General features: G+C 47.3%; 1 protein-coding gene across 5 annotated transcripts in view; it reads right to left on the bottom strand.

Annotated features, from left to right (window-relative positions):
- The window catches only part of ATXN7 (ataxin 7), a 171,519-nt gene that overhangs the window by 90,281 nt on the left and 62,482 nt on the right, over positions 1 to 18,756 (bottom strand). For 3 of the 5 annotated variants that reach the window (XM_062201198.1, XM_062201202.1, XM_062201199.1), the window contains exons 3-4: positions 16,727 to 17,044; positions 16,414 to 16,482 (exon numbers count right to left, since the gene is read on the bottom strand). In XM_062201198.1, coding sequence (XP_062057182.1) covers positions 16,414 to 16,482; positions 16,727 to 17,033 — 376 coding nt within the window. In that variant the 5' untranslated portion in view covers positions 17,034 to 17,044. Of the gene's footprint in view, positions 1 to 16,413; positions 16,483 to 16,726; positions 17,045 to 17,380; positions 17,410 to 17,436; positions 17,516 to 18,756 lie in introns of those variants that run through there. The other 2 variants (XM_062201200.1, XM_062201201.1) reach the window with 2 other exon arrangements.

The raw sequence follows: 18,756 nt of genomic DNA, 5'->3' as shown, positions 1-18,756 counted from the left end.
GATAATAAGTACCTGGCTCCTGCCATCGGATCAGCGCGGTGCGCGGGCCACAGCGCGCCTACCGCGGCGGCCATTGGAGGGTGAACCAACAGCAAAAGGAAGACCTTTCTCTCTGTCTCTCTCTCACTGTCCACTCTGCCTGTCAAAAATAAAAAAAAAAAAAAAAGAAAAAAAAAAAGGTCAGGTTGGAGAAGGCATTGTGCAATGGGTTAAGCCACTGCTTTGAATGCCTGCATCCACTGGGGTTCCAGGCACACCTCCACTTCTGATCCAGCTTCCTCCTAATGCGCACCGCACCCTCGGAGGCAGTGGATGGTGGCCCACCCACATGGACAACCACGGGGGAATTCCTGGCTCTAGGCTTTAGTCTTACTTCTCCCATCCCGCCTTGCAGGCATCTAGGGGAGATAACACTGGATGGAAGACCTCCTTCTTTCCCTTCCCCTCCACTACCCCCATTTTCACTCTTCAAATAAATACATAAATAAAACTTTTTAAAAAGGGGGAAAAGGTCAGGTGGCTATTCTCCCACTCTGGCCTCTCTCTCCATCTGACAATGCCCAGCCAGAGACTTAATTACAGTCACGGCCTTCCAGGGAAAACTGTGGAGGGGCTGCATGCCAGGAGATACTATAACAAGAGGCTTTCATCAGGCAAATAAGAACTTGAATGATGATGCCAAACCAATGGCGCGCAAGACACATTCCCTACTCGCTTCCTAATTACTGTTTCATAAAATTGACAGCACCTAAAATTTCCTGAGGACTTGGGAATAAATACAATAATGTGTTATCTTTTAAAATGGAAGAAAAAGCTGTATCTGAACAGAGGCTGCTGAATTATACCAAGATCAAGCATTTGAGCGTGCAATCTCAGTCATCAGCACTATTTGAGAGCCATTAAGATCTACATTAATACCTATTTTTCAGATTAAAAAAATAACGTCCAATTTAGTTACAGCCATTTCAAAACCCTAGATGCCCTAGATGCCCTGTCCCCAATCAAACCTTATTACTTCAAACAAAACAAAACAAAACACCCCTAGAATCCTGGCAAATGCTATAAAAAGTAGGTAATATCCAGTTCTTGTGGATGGGCAGGGAATCTTCCTTTCATCACTATTCATAGTCAGTCCCCTGGCAACATGTATCATGAACCCACTCTATGCTGGAAGCCAAGGTCAGGATGCTGGGTCGGGCTCTGTGCAAACTCCCATACGCCTTGTGCCTGCCCTGTTCCAAACAGGTAAGACCACAATAATGTAACATAGCCAAGGGAAGGCAAAATATCTGAAGGAAAACTTTGCTGTTTGCTGCTGTTGTCATCTATTTCCCTTTAGAGTAGTGTTACCTCTACATGAAAAACAGAGTTCCATTCTACCTAGCTACTTAGTATCAATCAGAACATGGCATATTGAGCAAAATACTAATAATTAGTTAATAATTCTAACTTCTCAAAAGAAGAGCTCCTAGCTAATCTTTGAAGTTTAGCAATCTCTGTACATCATTATGAAAAGTTATATTAATTGTGCCTATTTATGTTCCCGCCAGACACCATCCCAAGGGATTACAAAACATGCCGCTTCCATCAGGTTTAAGAAATTTCTAAATTGTTATTATCTATCTCAACTAAAAACTACTAGGATTTGCTTTGAGATTTATTTATCTACCATGCACTCTACAAATCAGTGTACACAATGGAATTTAGATGTATCGCTACATGGCCTAACAACCCCCTCCTCCTCCTGCCCAAGCGTTTAGCTCAAAGATCCTGAAACAATACCCTACCACCTCTACTAGACCTCGCTCGTGCTGCCTTTCACTGAACCATCAACCAAGCAATCTCCGTAATTTTAAACAAATCTCTCGAGTGTGCTTGATAGTGTGCTTACCAACAAATCAAAGCCTTTTCCAAGTGCTTCTCAGAAATGGCAGGTCAAAGTGCACAAATCAGTCACAGCTGCACTGACAATCTGGGGAACCATGGGGTTTTGGGGCGAGCCAAATAAGCACCCCAGCTTTGCCACTTACCCACTCTGATGCTGACAACTTAACCTCCTTAAGCCTCAGTTTTCTCTTTCCATGGGGCTGAGTCCCTGTCTCAGTGCTATTTGAAGGATTAAGGGGGGCAATCCATGTAAAGCTCTCTGGCTTGTGCCTGACACCTGTGTGGGATCAAAGAGTAAGCGCTACTATCCTCACTACTCTTACTTGCTACCTGGTATTGACTGCAATGCTTTATTTTGCAAGTTCCTGATTACTTTAAAAAGCACTTTCCCACTCAAAAAAAAAAAAAAAAAAAACAGGTATGCAAACCACACAGGTATAGGAATCTGTCGTGACTTCATAATTTTTAAATGCCTGCTATTAAATTTACAGAACAGCTTTTATTTCAAAATAGCTAGTGAAGAAAAACAGAGGAGTTTCATGAAATTTCTACAAAGACATACCTGGCATTGGATGAATAAAAAATGTTTTACTTGTTGTGTTGATATAACTATCAAAATTAAAAGAATATGGTCCATGAAGAGATTCTAAACTCCCGTAACTCAGACCACTTGCAGCAGCAGCCACGAGCTTTTAGAAAAACTACCAGCCAACAAAAGATCTCCTGAAGAAACGGTCATCGCAGCTGCCTGCTCACAGTGAAAAGCTCATCAGACACAGGGCCCAGTAAGTTAAGACAAAGTGCAGCACACAAAATCTACAGCAGACTGCATCTGTCTCCAGGATAGCAGTTCATCAGCACAGAGGGAGAGAGGCCGAAAACAGGAATAAAGGTGAGAGAGAGAAAGCCCCTATTCAGAGGCTGAAAAAAGGCACAGAGTATTATCTTGGTAAAAAAACCCGTGGTGATATAACAGAAGGATTCAGACACACTGTCATTTATTTGTACACAACCAGTTATTCCCAAACCAAAACCATTCCTCTCTTTACAACATATCGTTATTCGCACCCTCCACCCTAAAAAACAAATGCTAAAACATGGGAAACAAAGATCAACAAGGCTCTATACACCCTACAACCAACCAGGGGATGCAATGTCACTGCAGTGAATACTACTCCCCCCTTCTTCAATGAAATGATTATTTGTGGGTGGTCTATACTGGTTTTCTCCTCAGGGCCAATTCCGCAAATTTAGCCAAGACCTATATAAACATTTGTCAACGTAATTCCTTCTACTTAGCACTGATGCCACAGATCTAACAGAACTGACACAATTTATCAAGAGTAATACTTGCTTTATACTGACACCAAACAGTAAGGGACAACTTTTGAGAGGTGTTACAAAGCTATACAAACTCACGTGGAGGACTCCTTTGAGAAGGTGGTGGATCTAATCTAAGTCTAGCAGGATGAAAAGAAACCAGGGGGACAGGGTAGGGGCATCAGGAGAAGCAGCAGCCCAAGTCAGAGCGTTTGGTATATGCAAGGGTTTTTGACGCGATAAAAAGAGCCCAGCATGCTGGAGAAACCAGGAGGAGGTCATTGTGCATGAGATACAGTCGTAGGTCAAGGGGAGAACTCAAGACCACAAGGGTGGGCAGCCTGGCAGCCTATGGGACACAGAAAAAGGATGTGGATTTCCAATAGGCTACAAGGCCTGACGCAGCCAGGCTCCTTCCCTCACTCCTAACCCACCAGCATCCAATGTCTTCTTTTATTCTCTCCCCACACCTATCCCTCCAGCCCCCACTGCTGGTCTAACAGGATAGGCCCCCTTCCATTACATCCTGAAATTTTGGCTCAGCAAATCCCTTCTCACTGTATTTTAATTAAACTGAATTGCACGCCCTACACTTTGTTTTTCCACAAGATTCATCATCACCCAACATGCATGTTGCTAACTTTTAAAATTGTTTTTTGCCTCCCCCACTAAAACAGAAGCTCTTTCAGGGCAGGGCTGTTTCTCTGAAAACTGGTACAGTATGTAGCACAAAGCAGATGCTGAGTAACATGGTGAATGAATGAACCAGAAACAACCCAGTAAAGCGTTCTGCCAGGCTAAGACAATCCATTTTACTTTTATAAAGACATTTGAAAACCTCACGTCTTCAGTCTACCATCACTAAGAAATCTGAGGATTTCATATTGGCCGGGGTGGGGGGGGCGGGAGGGGAAAGCAGGATGTTGATTTCTCAAACGCACCCACCATCACTACCCCAAGTAGCAGAACCTTTGTTTGATGTGTGTCATTCCTGGCAGTGAGTGGTTCAGTTCCTAAATACTGACTGACCAATTGCTGACTGGGGTTAGGACTGTGCCTCTTCATCCTCTCTGCAGTTGTATCCAGACTCCAGCCCAGCACAAAGGCCAGAGTACCGCCTGCCAAACGGTTGGGGCATAAAAGTTAAATGAATGAAGTTAAAGGAAAATAGCCAGAGGACTCTCAAGGCCATAATCAATTGGACAAAACATCCTAAGGCCTGCCAAAGGACAGAAACTGGAATTTATCAGCAGGGAAATGACCAGATTGGCAAGTTTGAATCTTGCCTGTCGTTAAGTGCCCAAAGCAGTTACATGGGCATCCTTGATCAAGGGTCAATTTATCAAAGTCCAAATCCTATAACTGAAGTCAGAATCACAGTCCATTTAGAGATAGACTGATCTTTCGTGTTTCACACTTACCTGTTAGTAAAATCTTTATAATGACCATGTATTAACTTCTACAATTACAAGGATGACTTTTTCCCATTAGAACAAATCTTTCCCTATAGTTTCCAAAGAGAACAAAGTAACTTAGATGAAGAACTACCTAAAGTAAAATGGAAATTTCCAAGAACTGAAAAGGTAATTTTCTAAATTCCCTCATTTGGCAGAAAACCCCTTCTGACTATCCCTACACACATATACCTAAAAGTAGTATTCACATTTACCACTCGGATCCACTCCCCAGGGTAATGAGGATTACTCTGTTCTGTTGCCTGGAAATTACTTTTCCTGCACAAAGAAATTATCACAAGCAGCATTCTAAAGAAGCACAGGCTTCCAGAAAGGGAGCAAGTACAACTCAGTGCAAGCAGGGGAAAGTAAATACCCACACAGGTTTCTCTCTGCAAGTCAAACAGACGGCCAGAGGAGGAAGCAAGAAACACTAGCTCCCACTTCTCTTTTTACTAGAATCCAGGACACCTTAAACTCAAGTTCATTTGCTACACCTTGTCATCCTCAACATGTGAAGGTGTCCTGTCACTGCCTACACATCAGCGGGTAAACCTGCACTGCATCAATTAATCCTCCTCATCATTATCATGCTATTACCAATTATTCCCATTTTACAGGCTCTGCAATGCTACGTTATCTTCAAACAATTCACCTACTGGAGTTGAGATGTGAACAGCAGTTTTGAGCTGCTGTTATATGAAAGGTAGAGAGAGTGGAAAACAATTTCCCATCTGTTGGTTGACTCGCCAAATGCCCACAAGGTCTGCGGCTCGGAGAAGCCAGGAACTAGGACTCAAGCCAGGTTGCCTGCCTGGGTGACAAGGATCCAAGCACTTGAGCCATCACCACTGACCTTCAAGGGCCTACATTCACAGGAAGCTGGAATCAGGAATACAACTGGGACTTGAACCCAGTGACTCCAGTATGCAATGTGAGCATCCTTTAACTGCTGTGCCAAATGCTTGCCCCTTGAACACAGATTTAACTCTAAAACTGGAGTTCCCAATATTGCTTCTATTTATGGCTGACTTCTGGAAAACTATGACAGTTAAGGGGGCTTCAAAAAGTTCATGGCAAATTCACGTTACCTTTTAACTCCATTTTCCGTGAGCTTTCTGAAGCCCCCTCATGGAATCTGTTCTGCTGAACACCTCCTGCTAGCATACAGGAACAGTGACTGGCAATGCAGTGTAGTGATACCCACTCGCAACGCCAGCAACCCATATGGGTGCCAGCTGTGTCCCAGCAGATCCACTTCTGATGGATCCAGCTCCCTGCTAATGGCCTGGGAAAGCAGTGGAAGATGGCCCAACTCCGTGGGAGACCTGGGTGAAGCTCCTGGCTTCAGCCTGGCCCAGCACTGGCCAATGCGGCCATTTGGAAGAGTGAACCACCAGACTGAAGATCTGTCTCTCCCTCTGATCTTCCAATAAATAAATAAATCTTTAAAAAAACAAACAAACAAACAAACAAAAAAAAACACTAGAACAGATACTGATCTCTGGGAGGCCCAAAACAAAACAGGAAAAAAAGGGATTAATACATGAGTCTCTCCTAGAGCTAGACTTTTTCTAATTTAAAAGACTGTATTTTATTTCAAAATAATGTTATATTTTTTAAATGGTGAGAATATATACAAAACACTCAATCTGAGGCTTAGGCTGCAACTTTATGGTTTGAAATACAAAGCCTGGGGACCACTGGTTAAAAGCATTCCTTTTTTCCTACTGTACTTCTGGATTATGGAAAACATGTGTATAACCTGAGAAGGCAATAGTTTCTGTTTTATGATGGTGAATCTAATTGATAATGTACTACGTTTTCGTTGCCATAAGCTTATAAAGAAAAGGCATTTCATGTTAACAGGGTCTTTACTACAAAGAGGAACAAGAACACTTAATCTAGTTTTATGTTATGAGTGGCTGAAATGCAAAACTCATTCTTCTCCTTCCTATGCTCATTTATAATAACCCCTGCTGTACAAGATGAATATAAATGTAACCCTCTGCCTTTCTCTCAAAAGTACCGAAACTCCAATTGTTAAAGTCTACTAACAGGCTTCTTATTCTCCTTAGAACTTCAATCAAAAAATACTTTAATAATCAGAGGAGCACATTTATTAGAAATACTGCCATAAACTTTGAATATCAATGTGATTAAAAGCAATCTTGCATTGAAATGCTATTTAAATAGTGAAATTTCACCTCTCTCTTTTTTCAGCATTTTTAATGGCACAAATCCCAGATGATCGTGTTTGCTATCTGCTGCAACCTTAGCTTTCATTTAATCTTTTAAAAAGCCAATTACTTCTAACACAAACCACACGCACTTCCCCTCCCACTCAAAGAAAGATCTATAAAAGAAAAACCAACTAAAATATAGAGACTGTTGTAAGGCCCAGTAAGAAAAGGACTATCAAAACTTAAGAAAAAAAAATTTTTTTCAAGTAAAGGTCATTATTTCTGGACAAAGATAAAAAAAAAACTAAGGTTAGGGTGACCTACTCAAGCTCCTGAGCATCTGAGGCACATTCAGAAATGGACACAGCAGAGCAGAGTGCAGTTCGACAGACCTGGGTCACAGAGTCCCTCTTACAAACTCTGCCACTTGGAGACTTGCCTCACTTTTCTGAGCTTCAGTTTCCTCATCTGAAAAACGGGGAGCATGGTGACTGCTACTTCACAGAATGACTGTGGTGAAGCGGACATGAAACCACGCTGGCACAGAGAAAAGCATTCACCAAACACAAGCTGTCCATAAACACGTGTCCATAAACACCACAAGATGTGCACATCAGGAAGGATGTCCTTATCAAGAAGAAATGAGACAACATCACACGTAAGTCACAATCGCCAATGCTGCACAAATTCCTCATACAGCCCTCTTTTTTTTTTTTTCCTTGACAGGCAGAGTGGATAGTGAGAGAGAGAGAGACAGAGAGAAAGGTCTTCCTTTGCCGTTGGTTCACCCTCCAATGGTCGCTGCAGCCGGTGCACTGCGCTGATCCGAAGGCAGGAGCCAGGTGCTTCTCATGGTCTCCCATGGGGTGCAGGGCCCAAGCACCTGGGCCATCCTCCACTGCACTCCTGGGCCACAGCAGAGAGCTGGCCTGGAAGAGGGGAAACTGGGACAGAATCTGGCGCCCTGACTGGGATTAGAACCTGGGGTGCCGGCGCCGCAGGCGGAGGATTAGCCTAGTGAGCCGCGGCGTCAGCCATACATCCCTCTTGAGATGAGAGTTTACAAGAACCAATCAGTCCTGTAAATGGGGCACAGCTGGGAACTCCACCTTCACGCAGGTAACAGAAGCGTTGTTTCCCAGAACTGGAAAGCCCTGAGGCCTCAGGAATTCAGCATTCACTAGGCAGTTGCTGTACTTTTCACCAAGTCCCAAAGCATGAAAACATGGATACTGACCGCCTTATTCAATCAAAATGCTAACTTATTTCCCAAAATCCTTCATATAATTTCTAAGGCCTCCAACAAGGTTTCAGCTTCCCTGAGCCAGCTCAAGTGCATAGATTCTGAAGAATTTCAGGGAAAATCTCATGAAAGGCTAAGCTCTTTGCCCTGAGTACTAACGCACCACACAGGGGGGCTCACCAGAACCCAAGCCCCATGCTCACAGTCCCAGGCTCTTGGAAGCTGTGCAGTAACAGTTCTGCCGATGCTCAGTGTGCAAAGTTCTCTGAAATAGGTACACACTACAGAAACGTCACAGCAACACACCAAAGCAGACACAGAACATTTTTACACAAAAATAACTTCTCTCTTCATGTATTTCCCTCTAGCTCAACATTTGTCTTGCATACTGAATAAACTTTTAATACTCAATTTTATTATTTTGAGGACTTTCCTCCTCAAAATAAAATGTTCAAGGAATACAAGCCTGCTCTACCGAATGTGCAAAGAACTTGTAATGGGGTAAACACACTTCTGCCAAGGGCCAGCCAGCTTACGGGCTTGGTAGGCCACATGATCTGTCGCAGCTCAACTCCACGATTCTCAGTACCGAGCAAGCAGCCACAGGCAACGAGGAAATGAATGGCTGTGCCCATGTTTACTTACACAGGACACTAACATTTCAATTTTATGTTATTCTCACATGCAGAGCAATCTCCCTCTTTTGAGTTCTTATTTCAACCATTCAGCAATGAAGAAGGCATTCTTAGAGAAGCCACAGGCAGGATTTCAGGCACAGGCTGTAGTTTGATTAGAGTAACTCTGGTACCACAAGCAGGAGGAAGAGTCCCTGCTGCGGGGGTGCCTGCCTGGGTCCGCAGAGGCTCCCTCAGTACGAGGTAGGACAGACTCAACAGGTACGGAGGGATACTCGGCAGCTGTCAGCAAAGCTGCTGCCCAGCCCCAGCCCCACATCACGCGCGGCAGTCCTGCTGCGCCTCTGCGGAGGTGGATGAGAGCGTGGGCCATCTGCAGCAGAATCACCTGAGCGCTCCTTGACTATACATTTGTGTTCAACAAGCACCCAGGTGACCCTGAGGCAGGGACCCGGATCTCCCCGATTCCTCTCTGGGGCTTGCTGTAGATCTCCATCGGAGACCTAAGTAGACTGCAACCACCTCCACCTGCAGAATCCCGACACACCCACAGTGCAGATGAGAAATGGCAGCCCCGCTGGCCTCAAAAGGCAGGCACAGTGCACATCAACACTCCACTTGGGATGAAACAGGTTGAAGTCCATGCAAGCAGAAAAAAGAAAATGAGGAACAATGATATGATGTCTTGAACATCCTTCAAAATAATCCACTGTGGGGAGCAGGGCAGAGATGAAGCGAGAGTGGGCCATGACTCATTAGTTCTGAAGCTCTGTGACAGACACAAAGAGGCTCATTAAAATATTCTCTCAACTTTTTTAGGTTTCAAATTGTCCATGAGAAAGTCTGGTGGGAAGGGTGCACAGAGAAGAAACATTTAAGAGAACTGCCAGAGAAATATTGTCTGTTTCAGGGACAGAATTTTATGCCTATAAGGTAATGTCTTTTACAGTACTTCACACAAACATCTATTTGTTTTCACTTAACCATGAACCACTTTTCCCCATAGGAAAGAAAAAACAGTAGTATTGTGTCGATTGTGTGTCACTTCCCTAACTTATAAAAAAAAATTTAAGGTGCCAACCAACCTCCTTCCAACTTGCCCCAAGCTCAATTATGTCCTTGTTATTATGACAGGGAAATCACCTGTCATCAAGTTGTGTTTCACCGTGGATTGCCATCCTATTCTTCTGCCTAAATATCAGAGATAAGAGAGAGGTGGTGTTCTGTCTACACCCTTTCAGGAAAGTGTAAATCCAACAGTGAACTCAGGAGAGAGCACAGTAAGTGCTGAAAGACAGCCTCTGGCCTCCTCTTGAGCCACAAAAGCTCCCCCCTACAACTCCCGACAAAGAATCTGAGTATTCCCTTTTATTAAGGGCAACAAAACAATTGAAAAATAGTCACTTGAACACACAATCTTCCTAGCAGCCTATTCACTCATTTTGTGGGACAAATATTCACTGTACCAAGCAGTATGCCTTCATCAGCAGCCGTGCCCTCAGAAAACTTACATTCTAGAAACTGAGACACTACGGAATACCTACTTTCAAACTGTAATAGAGAGACAAGGATGGGAAAGTTCACTGTACGATGCTATCATACAACAGGTGGACTTAAAAGAAGTTAGGAGTACCTTCCCAAAGAAAATGTCATTTTTCCAATGCCACTGTTTGATTTCCATAATTTTTTTTTATCTGCTGTTAAAGTAACGCACTTAACATTTTCATTTTTTAAGGCTCCCTATGTGTTCAGGCGCTAATACGGAAACCCTATTCAGTTGTTCTTACCAATTAACCATGTAAACAATTTTGTTAAATTTCACAAAGTTAGGCCGGCGCCGTGGCTTAAGAGGCTAATCCTCCGCCTTGCGGCGCCAGCACACAGGGTTCTAGTCCCAGTTGGGGCGCCGGATTCTGTCCCAGTTGCCCCTCTTCCAGGCCAGCCCTCTGCTGTGGCCCGGGAAGGCAGTGGAGGATGGCCCAAGTGCTTGGGCCCTGCACCCCATGGGAGACCAGGAGAAGCACCTGGCTCCTGGCTTCGGATCAGCGCGATGCGCCAGCCGCAGTGGCCACTGGAGGGTGAACCAACGGCAAAAAGGAAGACCTTTCTCTCTGTGTCTCTCTCTCACTATCCACTCTGTCAAAAAAAAAAAAAAAAAAAAATTCACAAAGTTAGATTTTGTGAAATTTGTGGAAGTCCAGAATTTCCCAAATCACTTTGGGCAGCTGGAGAAAAGTAACCTGTCTTCAATGTAACCAGTTAGAAAGTCAAAATGTATGGGGGCCGGTACCAGGGCGCAGTAGGTTAATCCTCTGCCTGTGGTGCCGGCATCCTGTATGGGTGCCGGTTCTAGTCCCGGCTGCTCCTCTTCCAATCCAGCTCTCTGCTATGGCCTGGGAAAGTAGTAGAGAATGGCCCAAGTCCTTGGGACCCTGCACCCACGTGAGAGACCTGGAGAAGACTCCTGGCTTCGGATTGGCACAGTTCCAGCTGTTGTGGCCATTTGGAGAGTGAACCAACGGAAGGAAAACCTATCTCTGTCTCTCCCTCTGTCTGTAACTCTACCTCTCAAATAAAAATTTTTAAAAATCTTTAAAAAAAAAAAGTCAAAATGTATTAACTGATTTTGTTGGGAAAAGATTGGTATCAATATTACCAATTATAGAAAAACAGGGGGAAAAAAAAAATTACAAACAGGCTGACCTCTGAAACGTAACTACAATTTTATTCTAACATTTGTTCACCCGAAAGGAAGAAGCATATTAGCTAAACCACAAATGATCTCACTTCCATCTAAATCAATAGTTCCAACTTTCTTCCATGGCATTAATGTTTGGGCAGTCTTGTCATGAGTAACTGGCCAAATGAGTTCCAAGAGAGAAAAGATAGAAAAAGAGTAGCTCGGGGGGCTGGCGCCGTGGCTTAACAGGCTAATCCTCCGCCTTGCAGCACCAGCACACCAGGTTCTAGTCCCAGTCGGGGCGCCGGATTCTATCCCAGTTGCCCCTCTTCCAGGCCAGCTCTCTGCTATGGCCCGGGAAGGCAGTGGAGGATGGCCCAGGTCCTTGGGCCCTGCACCCCATGGGAGACCAGGAGAAGCACCTGGCTTCGGATCAGCGAGATGCGCCAGCCGCAGCGGCCATCGGAGGGTGAACCAACGGCAAAAAGGAAGACCTTTCTCTCTGTCTCTCACTATCCACTCTGCCTGTCAAAAGAAAAAAGAAAAGAAAGAGAGTAGCTCAATGTGCAGTTTTAAACTCCAGGGTTGGAAATGTGTTGAGAATCCAAGGGAAGCTGTGGGTATTGGTATTTGCTCCAAAAAATTGACATTTATAATAATTTTTAGACAATTTCAGAGGAACTATGGCTACCCTGAAGCCTATTTAAGGGTCCCAGGTTAAACAATCTCAACACAGATGAAAATCAAATTAGGAAATCAGAGGGACTGGCACGCTGGCACAATGGGCAAAGCTGCCATCCCATGTGGGTACTGGCTCAAATCCAGGTTGTTCCACTTTTTTTTTTTTTTGACAGAGTGGATAGTGAGAGAGAGACACAGAGAGAAAGGTCTTCCTTTTTGCCGTTGGTTCACCCTCCAATGGCCGCTGTGGCCGGCGCATCGCGCTGATCCGAAGCCAGGAGCCAGGTGCTTCTCCTGGTCTCCCATGGGGTGCAGGGCCCAAGCACTTGGGCCATCCTCCACTGCCTTCCCGGGCCATAGCAGAGAGCTGGCCTGGAAGAGGGGCAACCAGGATAGAATGCGGCACCCCAACTGGGACTAGAACCCTGTGTGCTGGCGCTGCTAGGCGGAGGATTAGCCTGTTAAGCCATGGCGCCGGCCTGGGCTGTTCCACTTTCAATTCAGCTCCCTGCTAACAGCCTGAGAAAGCAGTAAAAGATGGCTAAGAGCTTGGGTCCCTGCCACTCAGCTGGGAGACTCGGAGGAAGCTCCTGGCTCTGGATCGGCGCAGCTCTGGCCGTTGCAGCCATCTGCGGAGTGAACCAGTAGATGGAAGACTTCTCTGTAATTCTGCCTTTCAACTAAATAAATAAAAAATAAGTAGATGGAAGACTTCTCTCACCTTCCCTCTCTGTTAACTCTTTCAAATAAATCATTGTGAAAACAAAATTAGGAAGTCAGATTTACGATTATCAGCAGTTTCAAGGGTTGGAAGGAATTAGCATACTGTGTCATTTTATGAGTTTTCTAATTTCAATTCCTACAATAACACAGAGAAGCAGGTACTATAATCTTCTTTTCCAAAAAGGAAATGCTATATTCAGAAAAATGAAGTAAGAAACCCAAGGTTAAGCAACTTTCTCTCAACAGCCAAGTTTTCTAATCCCTGTGGACACAACTGAAATCTCCCAAGATGGAGAGCTTCTGATTTCCAGAGCTTCACTTAAACCATTTACATATTTATTCTCAATTCACTCACACTGACAAGAGGAACTGGTACTTGGAGGCCACCATGTGGCACAGCAGGTTAAGTTGTAGCCCGCACATGGGCATACGGGCACTGGTTTGTCCTGGTTGCTCTACTTCTGATGCAGTTCCCTGTAAATGTGCTCAGAAAAGCAGTGGAAGATGGTCCAAGTGCTTGGGCACCTGGTACCCATGTGAGAGATCAGGATGGAGTTCCTGGCTCCTAGCTTCAGCTGGCCCAGCCTCAACTATGCAGGCATTTGGGATGTGAACAGACAGAAGAGCAATCTCTCTATATACCTTTAACTATTCCTTGCAAACATATAGATTTTTAAAAATAAGAAATTGGTACAGATAATGCTCTGAAGTATCTTTTCTTGGTAGGAGATAATGTTAACCCAAAACAATGGACAGAGGCCATGAAGATTTGGTAATAATTGCATTCGCATTCCCGAAGCTGCCTGGCATGGGCTATTTGCTGGGAGAACATAAAAAAGGTCAATTTTCTGAGTGCCGAACATCTTAAAATTTGGATTTTCAAACTGTCCCCAAAAATCCACTGTATCACAAAATTAAGAAATGACTGAATTTAAAACTTCAGCCTTGCAGCCGGCACTGTGGCACAGTGGGTAGGGCCACCGCCTGCAGTGCCAGCATCACATATGGGCGCCGGTTCTAGAATCGGCTGCTCCACCTCCTATCCTCCTCTGCTATGGCCCGGGAAAGCAGCAGCAGATGGCCCAAGTCCTTGGGCCCCTGCACCCACGTGGGAGACCAGGAAGAAGCTCCTGGCTCCTGATAGGCCCAGCTCCGACCAATTGGGGAGTGAACCAATGGAAGGAAGATCTCTGTCTGTCTGTCTCTGCCTCTTCTTCTCTGTGACTTTCAAGTAAAATAAATTTTTATTTAAAAAAAAAAAACTTTAGCCTCTACTCAAAGGTGGCAGGCATGAATGACAGTTACAGCATCCTCCAAATGGTGACAGCAGCTTAAAAAAGAAGAAAAATAAAGGGGTGGGAGGAGAGGTGGAGGAGGAATTTGGGCCAGCATTGGGTACAGCAGATTTAAGCCACCAATGCATCCTGTATCAGAAGACCACCTGAGTTCATCCAGTTCCCTGCTAATGCACCTGTGACAGCAGCAGAATATGGCCCAAGTACATGGGTCCCAGGCACCCAAGACCAAGATGGAGTTCCAGGCTCATAGCTTCAGTGTGGCACAATCCCAGTGGGTATGGCCATTTTGGGAGTAAGCCACAGATATTACATATCTGTCTATCCTTCTCTTAATCTGCCTTTCAACTAAATATATCTTAAAAAAAAAAAAAAAGAGGCCGGCACCGTGGCTTAACAGGCTAATCCTCCGCCTAGCAGCGCCAGCACACAGGGTTCTAGTCCCAGTTGGGGTGCCGCATTCTATCCTGGTTGCCCCTCTTCCAGGCCAGCTCTCTGCTATGGCCCGGGAAGGCAGTGGAGGATGGCCCAAGTGCTTGGGCCCTGCACCCCATGGGAGACCAGGAGAAGCACCTGGCTCCTGGCTTCGGATCAGCGCGATGCGCCGGCCACAGCGGCCATTGGAGGGTGAACCAACGGCAAAAAGGAAGACCTTTCTCTATGTCTCTCTCTCTATCCACTCTGCCTGTCAAAAAAAAAAAAAAGAGAGAGACCTCTAACAAGTACTAACAGAATCAGAAGCACACAGAATCATATTCATTGACCTTCTGTGCCTTAAGCAAGTAAAGAGGCCTTGGATCTTCATGGAAAATCTGTTGTGAATACATCCCAGCAGAAAATAGGAAAACAGCAACATGGTCCAGGCTATTAAATTTGGTTGAGTCTCAGTCCAGACAATGGCATCCAGTGAAACACTAATATATTTACTCATCTTATATAGGGGGATTACCAAAAATCCTGTTTTCACAGATTTAGAAACCCTTTATGGGAAATGTATCCACACCCAGAGACGGAAAACTAAGAACAGGAGTGGGTCAGGTCCTCTAAAGCTCTACTCCAACTACTTCCCATGAGAGTTGCCACCTAGTGATTTTAATTTTTTAAGCCCAGGCGGGCTGCCAATTCAACACTAAAACCGGACTAACAACTGATTTTTCTTATTGCAACATCACCCACAAGTTCTGTGCGCTCCTTCTCCTTCCACTGCCATCAAACAGCATTTCTCATTTTTAAAATCAACTAATTTCTCTACATGACCTGTTCCAATTGGAAGCTCTCATAGAGCTGCTACTGGTGTTACTCTTTTCACAGCGCGAAGAGGCCACATGGCCAAATCAAGAAACAAAACAATGAAAATGAAGAAAAGGCAGGTGCTAAAAACAAGAGGAAAGCTTGCCGATAGTAATAATCAGCCACCTATCAAATAGGTATACCTATTCTTGGATTGTGGATAACAACTGTGCCAAAATAAGTGGCTCCAGGAAAGAAAGAAATTTGCACTGGGACTATAAACTCACTTGCTGGATACCAAACCTCACCCAAGGCCTTGTCCTCTCTGACTTCAGGTTTGGCACAGGCCATTAGAGAGCCCCAACTTACTCCTGGAAGAGAATTCTAGACACCTGACCTGACTTCCACCTGTAGGCACACCTTTAGCTGCAGGTACTTCCTTCCCTAGAGTATCACTCTACTAAACGATTTAAAACTAACCAACAATTACAGTCTGTTTTCACCAGCTATGGGTACGAAAGCCTTGATTTCATCGAAAACAACTGCGGCAGGCAACACAAAATATGACGAATTGTCCTCCTGGGTTCTGACGATCCTTTTGGAGCAGCCTAAAGCTGTAGGTTAAATCCCACAGAAATAGGACTGGATGAGGCATGGCGTCGTCTTTTTCCAAATTCAAAATTAACCGATTGCCAGAAGAAAACATGGGGTTGCAAGGCTTCCTTTTTACCAAGCATTCGTGGAAACGTTTTCTGAAGCTGAGAATTCCCTCCTGCACGCGTGTTCTCTGTAAGGGGGTCAGACCTGAAGGGATCTAGGTTAAACTGCCTGCTGGCTCTCAGCGCTCATCACCCAAAAAGCTGCCCAGGCTGCACCTAGCTGGGCTTCTGCCGGCAAGTTCCAAGGCCTGGAAGCCCCCCACCCCAACCCAACTTTCAGAGGCTCTGCCTCCCCTCCCCCACCTCGGGCAGCATCCTCCTAGGGCGACCGAGGGAGGTGGGCTGAAGTTCCCGTCCCTAGCCAAGCCAAGCCAAGAAAACTTCCCGTGGCTGCACCAACTCCACCATGGGGGCTGCACTCACCTTCCCGGCAGAGCCCCATGACTTCGCGATTTTTCCCAAACTCCTTGAAACTTTCTTCCAATTCCGTCCCTAGGAGATACACACACACAGGAGGAGGGGAGAGGCAGGTCAGTGGACGGGAGTGTGACGCACGCTCACGCACGCACGGGGTAGGTGTGGGCACCTCCGCGTTCCGCAACCCGGCGAGCGATAGCATCTCTGACCCCCGAGGGGCGGGTCACAGCGCGGGCGGGGGGGGGGGGGAGCGCAGGGGCTGGGGACGGGGCGGGGGGGGGGGGTGGTAGAGTGCGCGGAGGAGGGCGTGGACACTCACCGTCCTTCCCTGGAAGTTTGGAAGCCTCGACCCATAGATTCCACGACTGCCCCAGCATCGCTTCGGGACTAGGCAGGGGCCTGCGCTCCCCAAGCGTCGCCATTGCGGCGGCCGAGGTGGAGGCGGCGCCGGGGCCGCCGTCCTCCGGCCGTAGGCGCCGCGGCGGCGGCGGCTGCCGCTGGGGCTGCGGAGGCTGCTGCTGCTGCTGCTGCTGCTGCTGAGGCTGCCGGGCGGCCGCTGCTCCGCCCGCCGCCGCCGCCGCGCGGCGCGGCTCTCCCCTGACGTCATCCGCGGCCCGCTCCGACATTCTTTCCGCTCCTGCAATGTAACAAAAAGGGGGAAAAAGAGTCGCGCGGGGGCCGCTTTTAAGGAGGCGCCGGGGAGTTCCGGCGGCGTGCGCGGCCCGCAGGCCGGGTGGGGCGCGCTGACAGCGCCCCCCGGCCGCCCAGCCCCCAGCGCGCCTCCTCCCGGGCCGCCCCCTGCCCCGGGCGCAAAGTCCGCGGCTCCGGCTCGCTTTCGCTTTCGCCTCCTGCGACCCGCGGGAGACAGTTCGGGCCGCCGGGAGCCCGCCACCGCGACGCCGGGTCCCCTGCTCGCAGGAGCCGGCGCGGAGGCCGGCGCCGGAGCTGCCCGCATCCCCGCCCGGCGCCTCACCACGATAGCTCGTCACCAGGAGGCCCGAGCCGCACCTCCGGCCCCGAACTGCCTACCCCGCGGCCGCTCGCATCCCTGGGCCGGGCCGGCAGCCCCGCTCCTTCCTTCCGTCCGCGCGTCCGTCCGAGCGGCGGCGCCCGGCCGGCTCCCTTAAGCGGAGGCGCCTCCCGCCGCCTCCACCCCCTCGCCGGTCCCTCCCTCTCAGCTCGCTCCGGCGAAGTTTGCACGTCAAGCCCCCGGAGAGGAGCCAGAGCGAAGTCGGAAACGCAGCCGCCGCCGAAGGAGAAGCCGGCCGGTTGGCCCCGGGGCACCGCCGAGCTGCGCCGCCGTCCGGCCCTCCCGCCGGGGGCTGGGTCTCGGGGCGAGGAGCTCGTGCAGGGGCCACTGCGCGCTCAGCTCCGGGGCGGACACACAGTTGTCAAAAAGCATGAATGGGAAACCGCCGCAGAGCGGATGCCTGGTACGCAGGAAACCACGGGCCGGCGTGGAAAAGCCGCCCAGGTGTCAGCCCGAAGCCCCGCGCGCGAGATGCCGCCCACATGTGTGTCTTGGTACCCACAACTGGAGGTCACAGTAGGCGTCCGGGGGACAAGAACCTTATCCCGCAGCGAGGGAAGAGGAAATCTGTGGAAGCAGAGGCAGACTGAGGGAGCTGTAATCCTATTTCCATGTTTCAGAGGCACTACCCACAGTTCCTGTATTTCCACTTCCATTAATCATGGAAGTGATTCATTTATTCCCCCCCAAATAAAAATATTGACATCTACAACTGATTCATTTTCAACTAAGTTGTTAGTTTCTCCATCTGTTTGTCTTTTCTTACTCGGGGCTTAGGGGAATGTATAGAAGTCCTAGAAAACATGCTTAGAATAAATAGTTTTCGGTCTGATTTTATTCACTAAATTAAGCATTGACCCATAAACCCATAAAATTTAGCGCTCCCCTGCAACACAAATACACAAATAACACACAGCTTTTGCTGAAGTGACAGACTGAAGATGGCAAAATAAAAGGCTCCTTAATGAACGAAAGCATTCAAAGAAGTTCAGACAGTAGTAGGCCACACTAGGCACTTTCAGTAAATATTGCTGTTATTACTTTTTTTTTTTTTTTTTTTTTGACAGGCAGAGTGGATAGAGAGAGAGAGACGGAGAGAAAGGTCTTCCTTTTTGCCGTTGGTTCACCCTCCAATGGCCGCTGCGGCCGGCACATCTCGCTGACCAGGAGCCAGGAGCCAGGTGCTTCTCCTGATCTCCCATGCGGGTGGCAGGGCCCAAGGACTTGGGCTATCTTCCACTGCCTTCCAGGGCCGTAGCAGAGAGCTAGCCTGGAAGAGGGGCAACCGGGATAGAATCCGGCGCCCCAGCCGGGACTAG

The sequence above is a fragment of the Lepus europaeus genome, chromosome 9 (genome assembly GCF_033115175.1).
Source record: "Lepus europaeus isolate LE1 chromosome 9, mLepTim1.pri, whole genome shotgun sequence".
In the NCBI taxonomy this organism is placed as follows: domain Eukaryota; kingdom Metazoa; phylum Chordata; class Mammalia; order Lagomorpha; family Leporidae; genus Lepus; species Lepus europaeus.
Note: the sequence above shows the minus strand (reverse complement) of the source record. Positions and strands in the feature narration are given on the sequence as shown.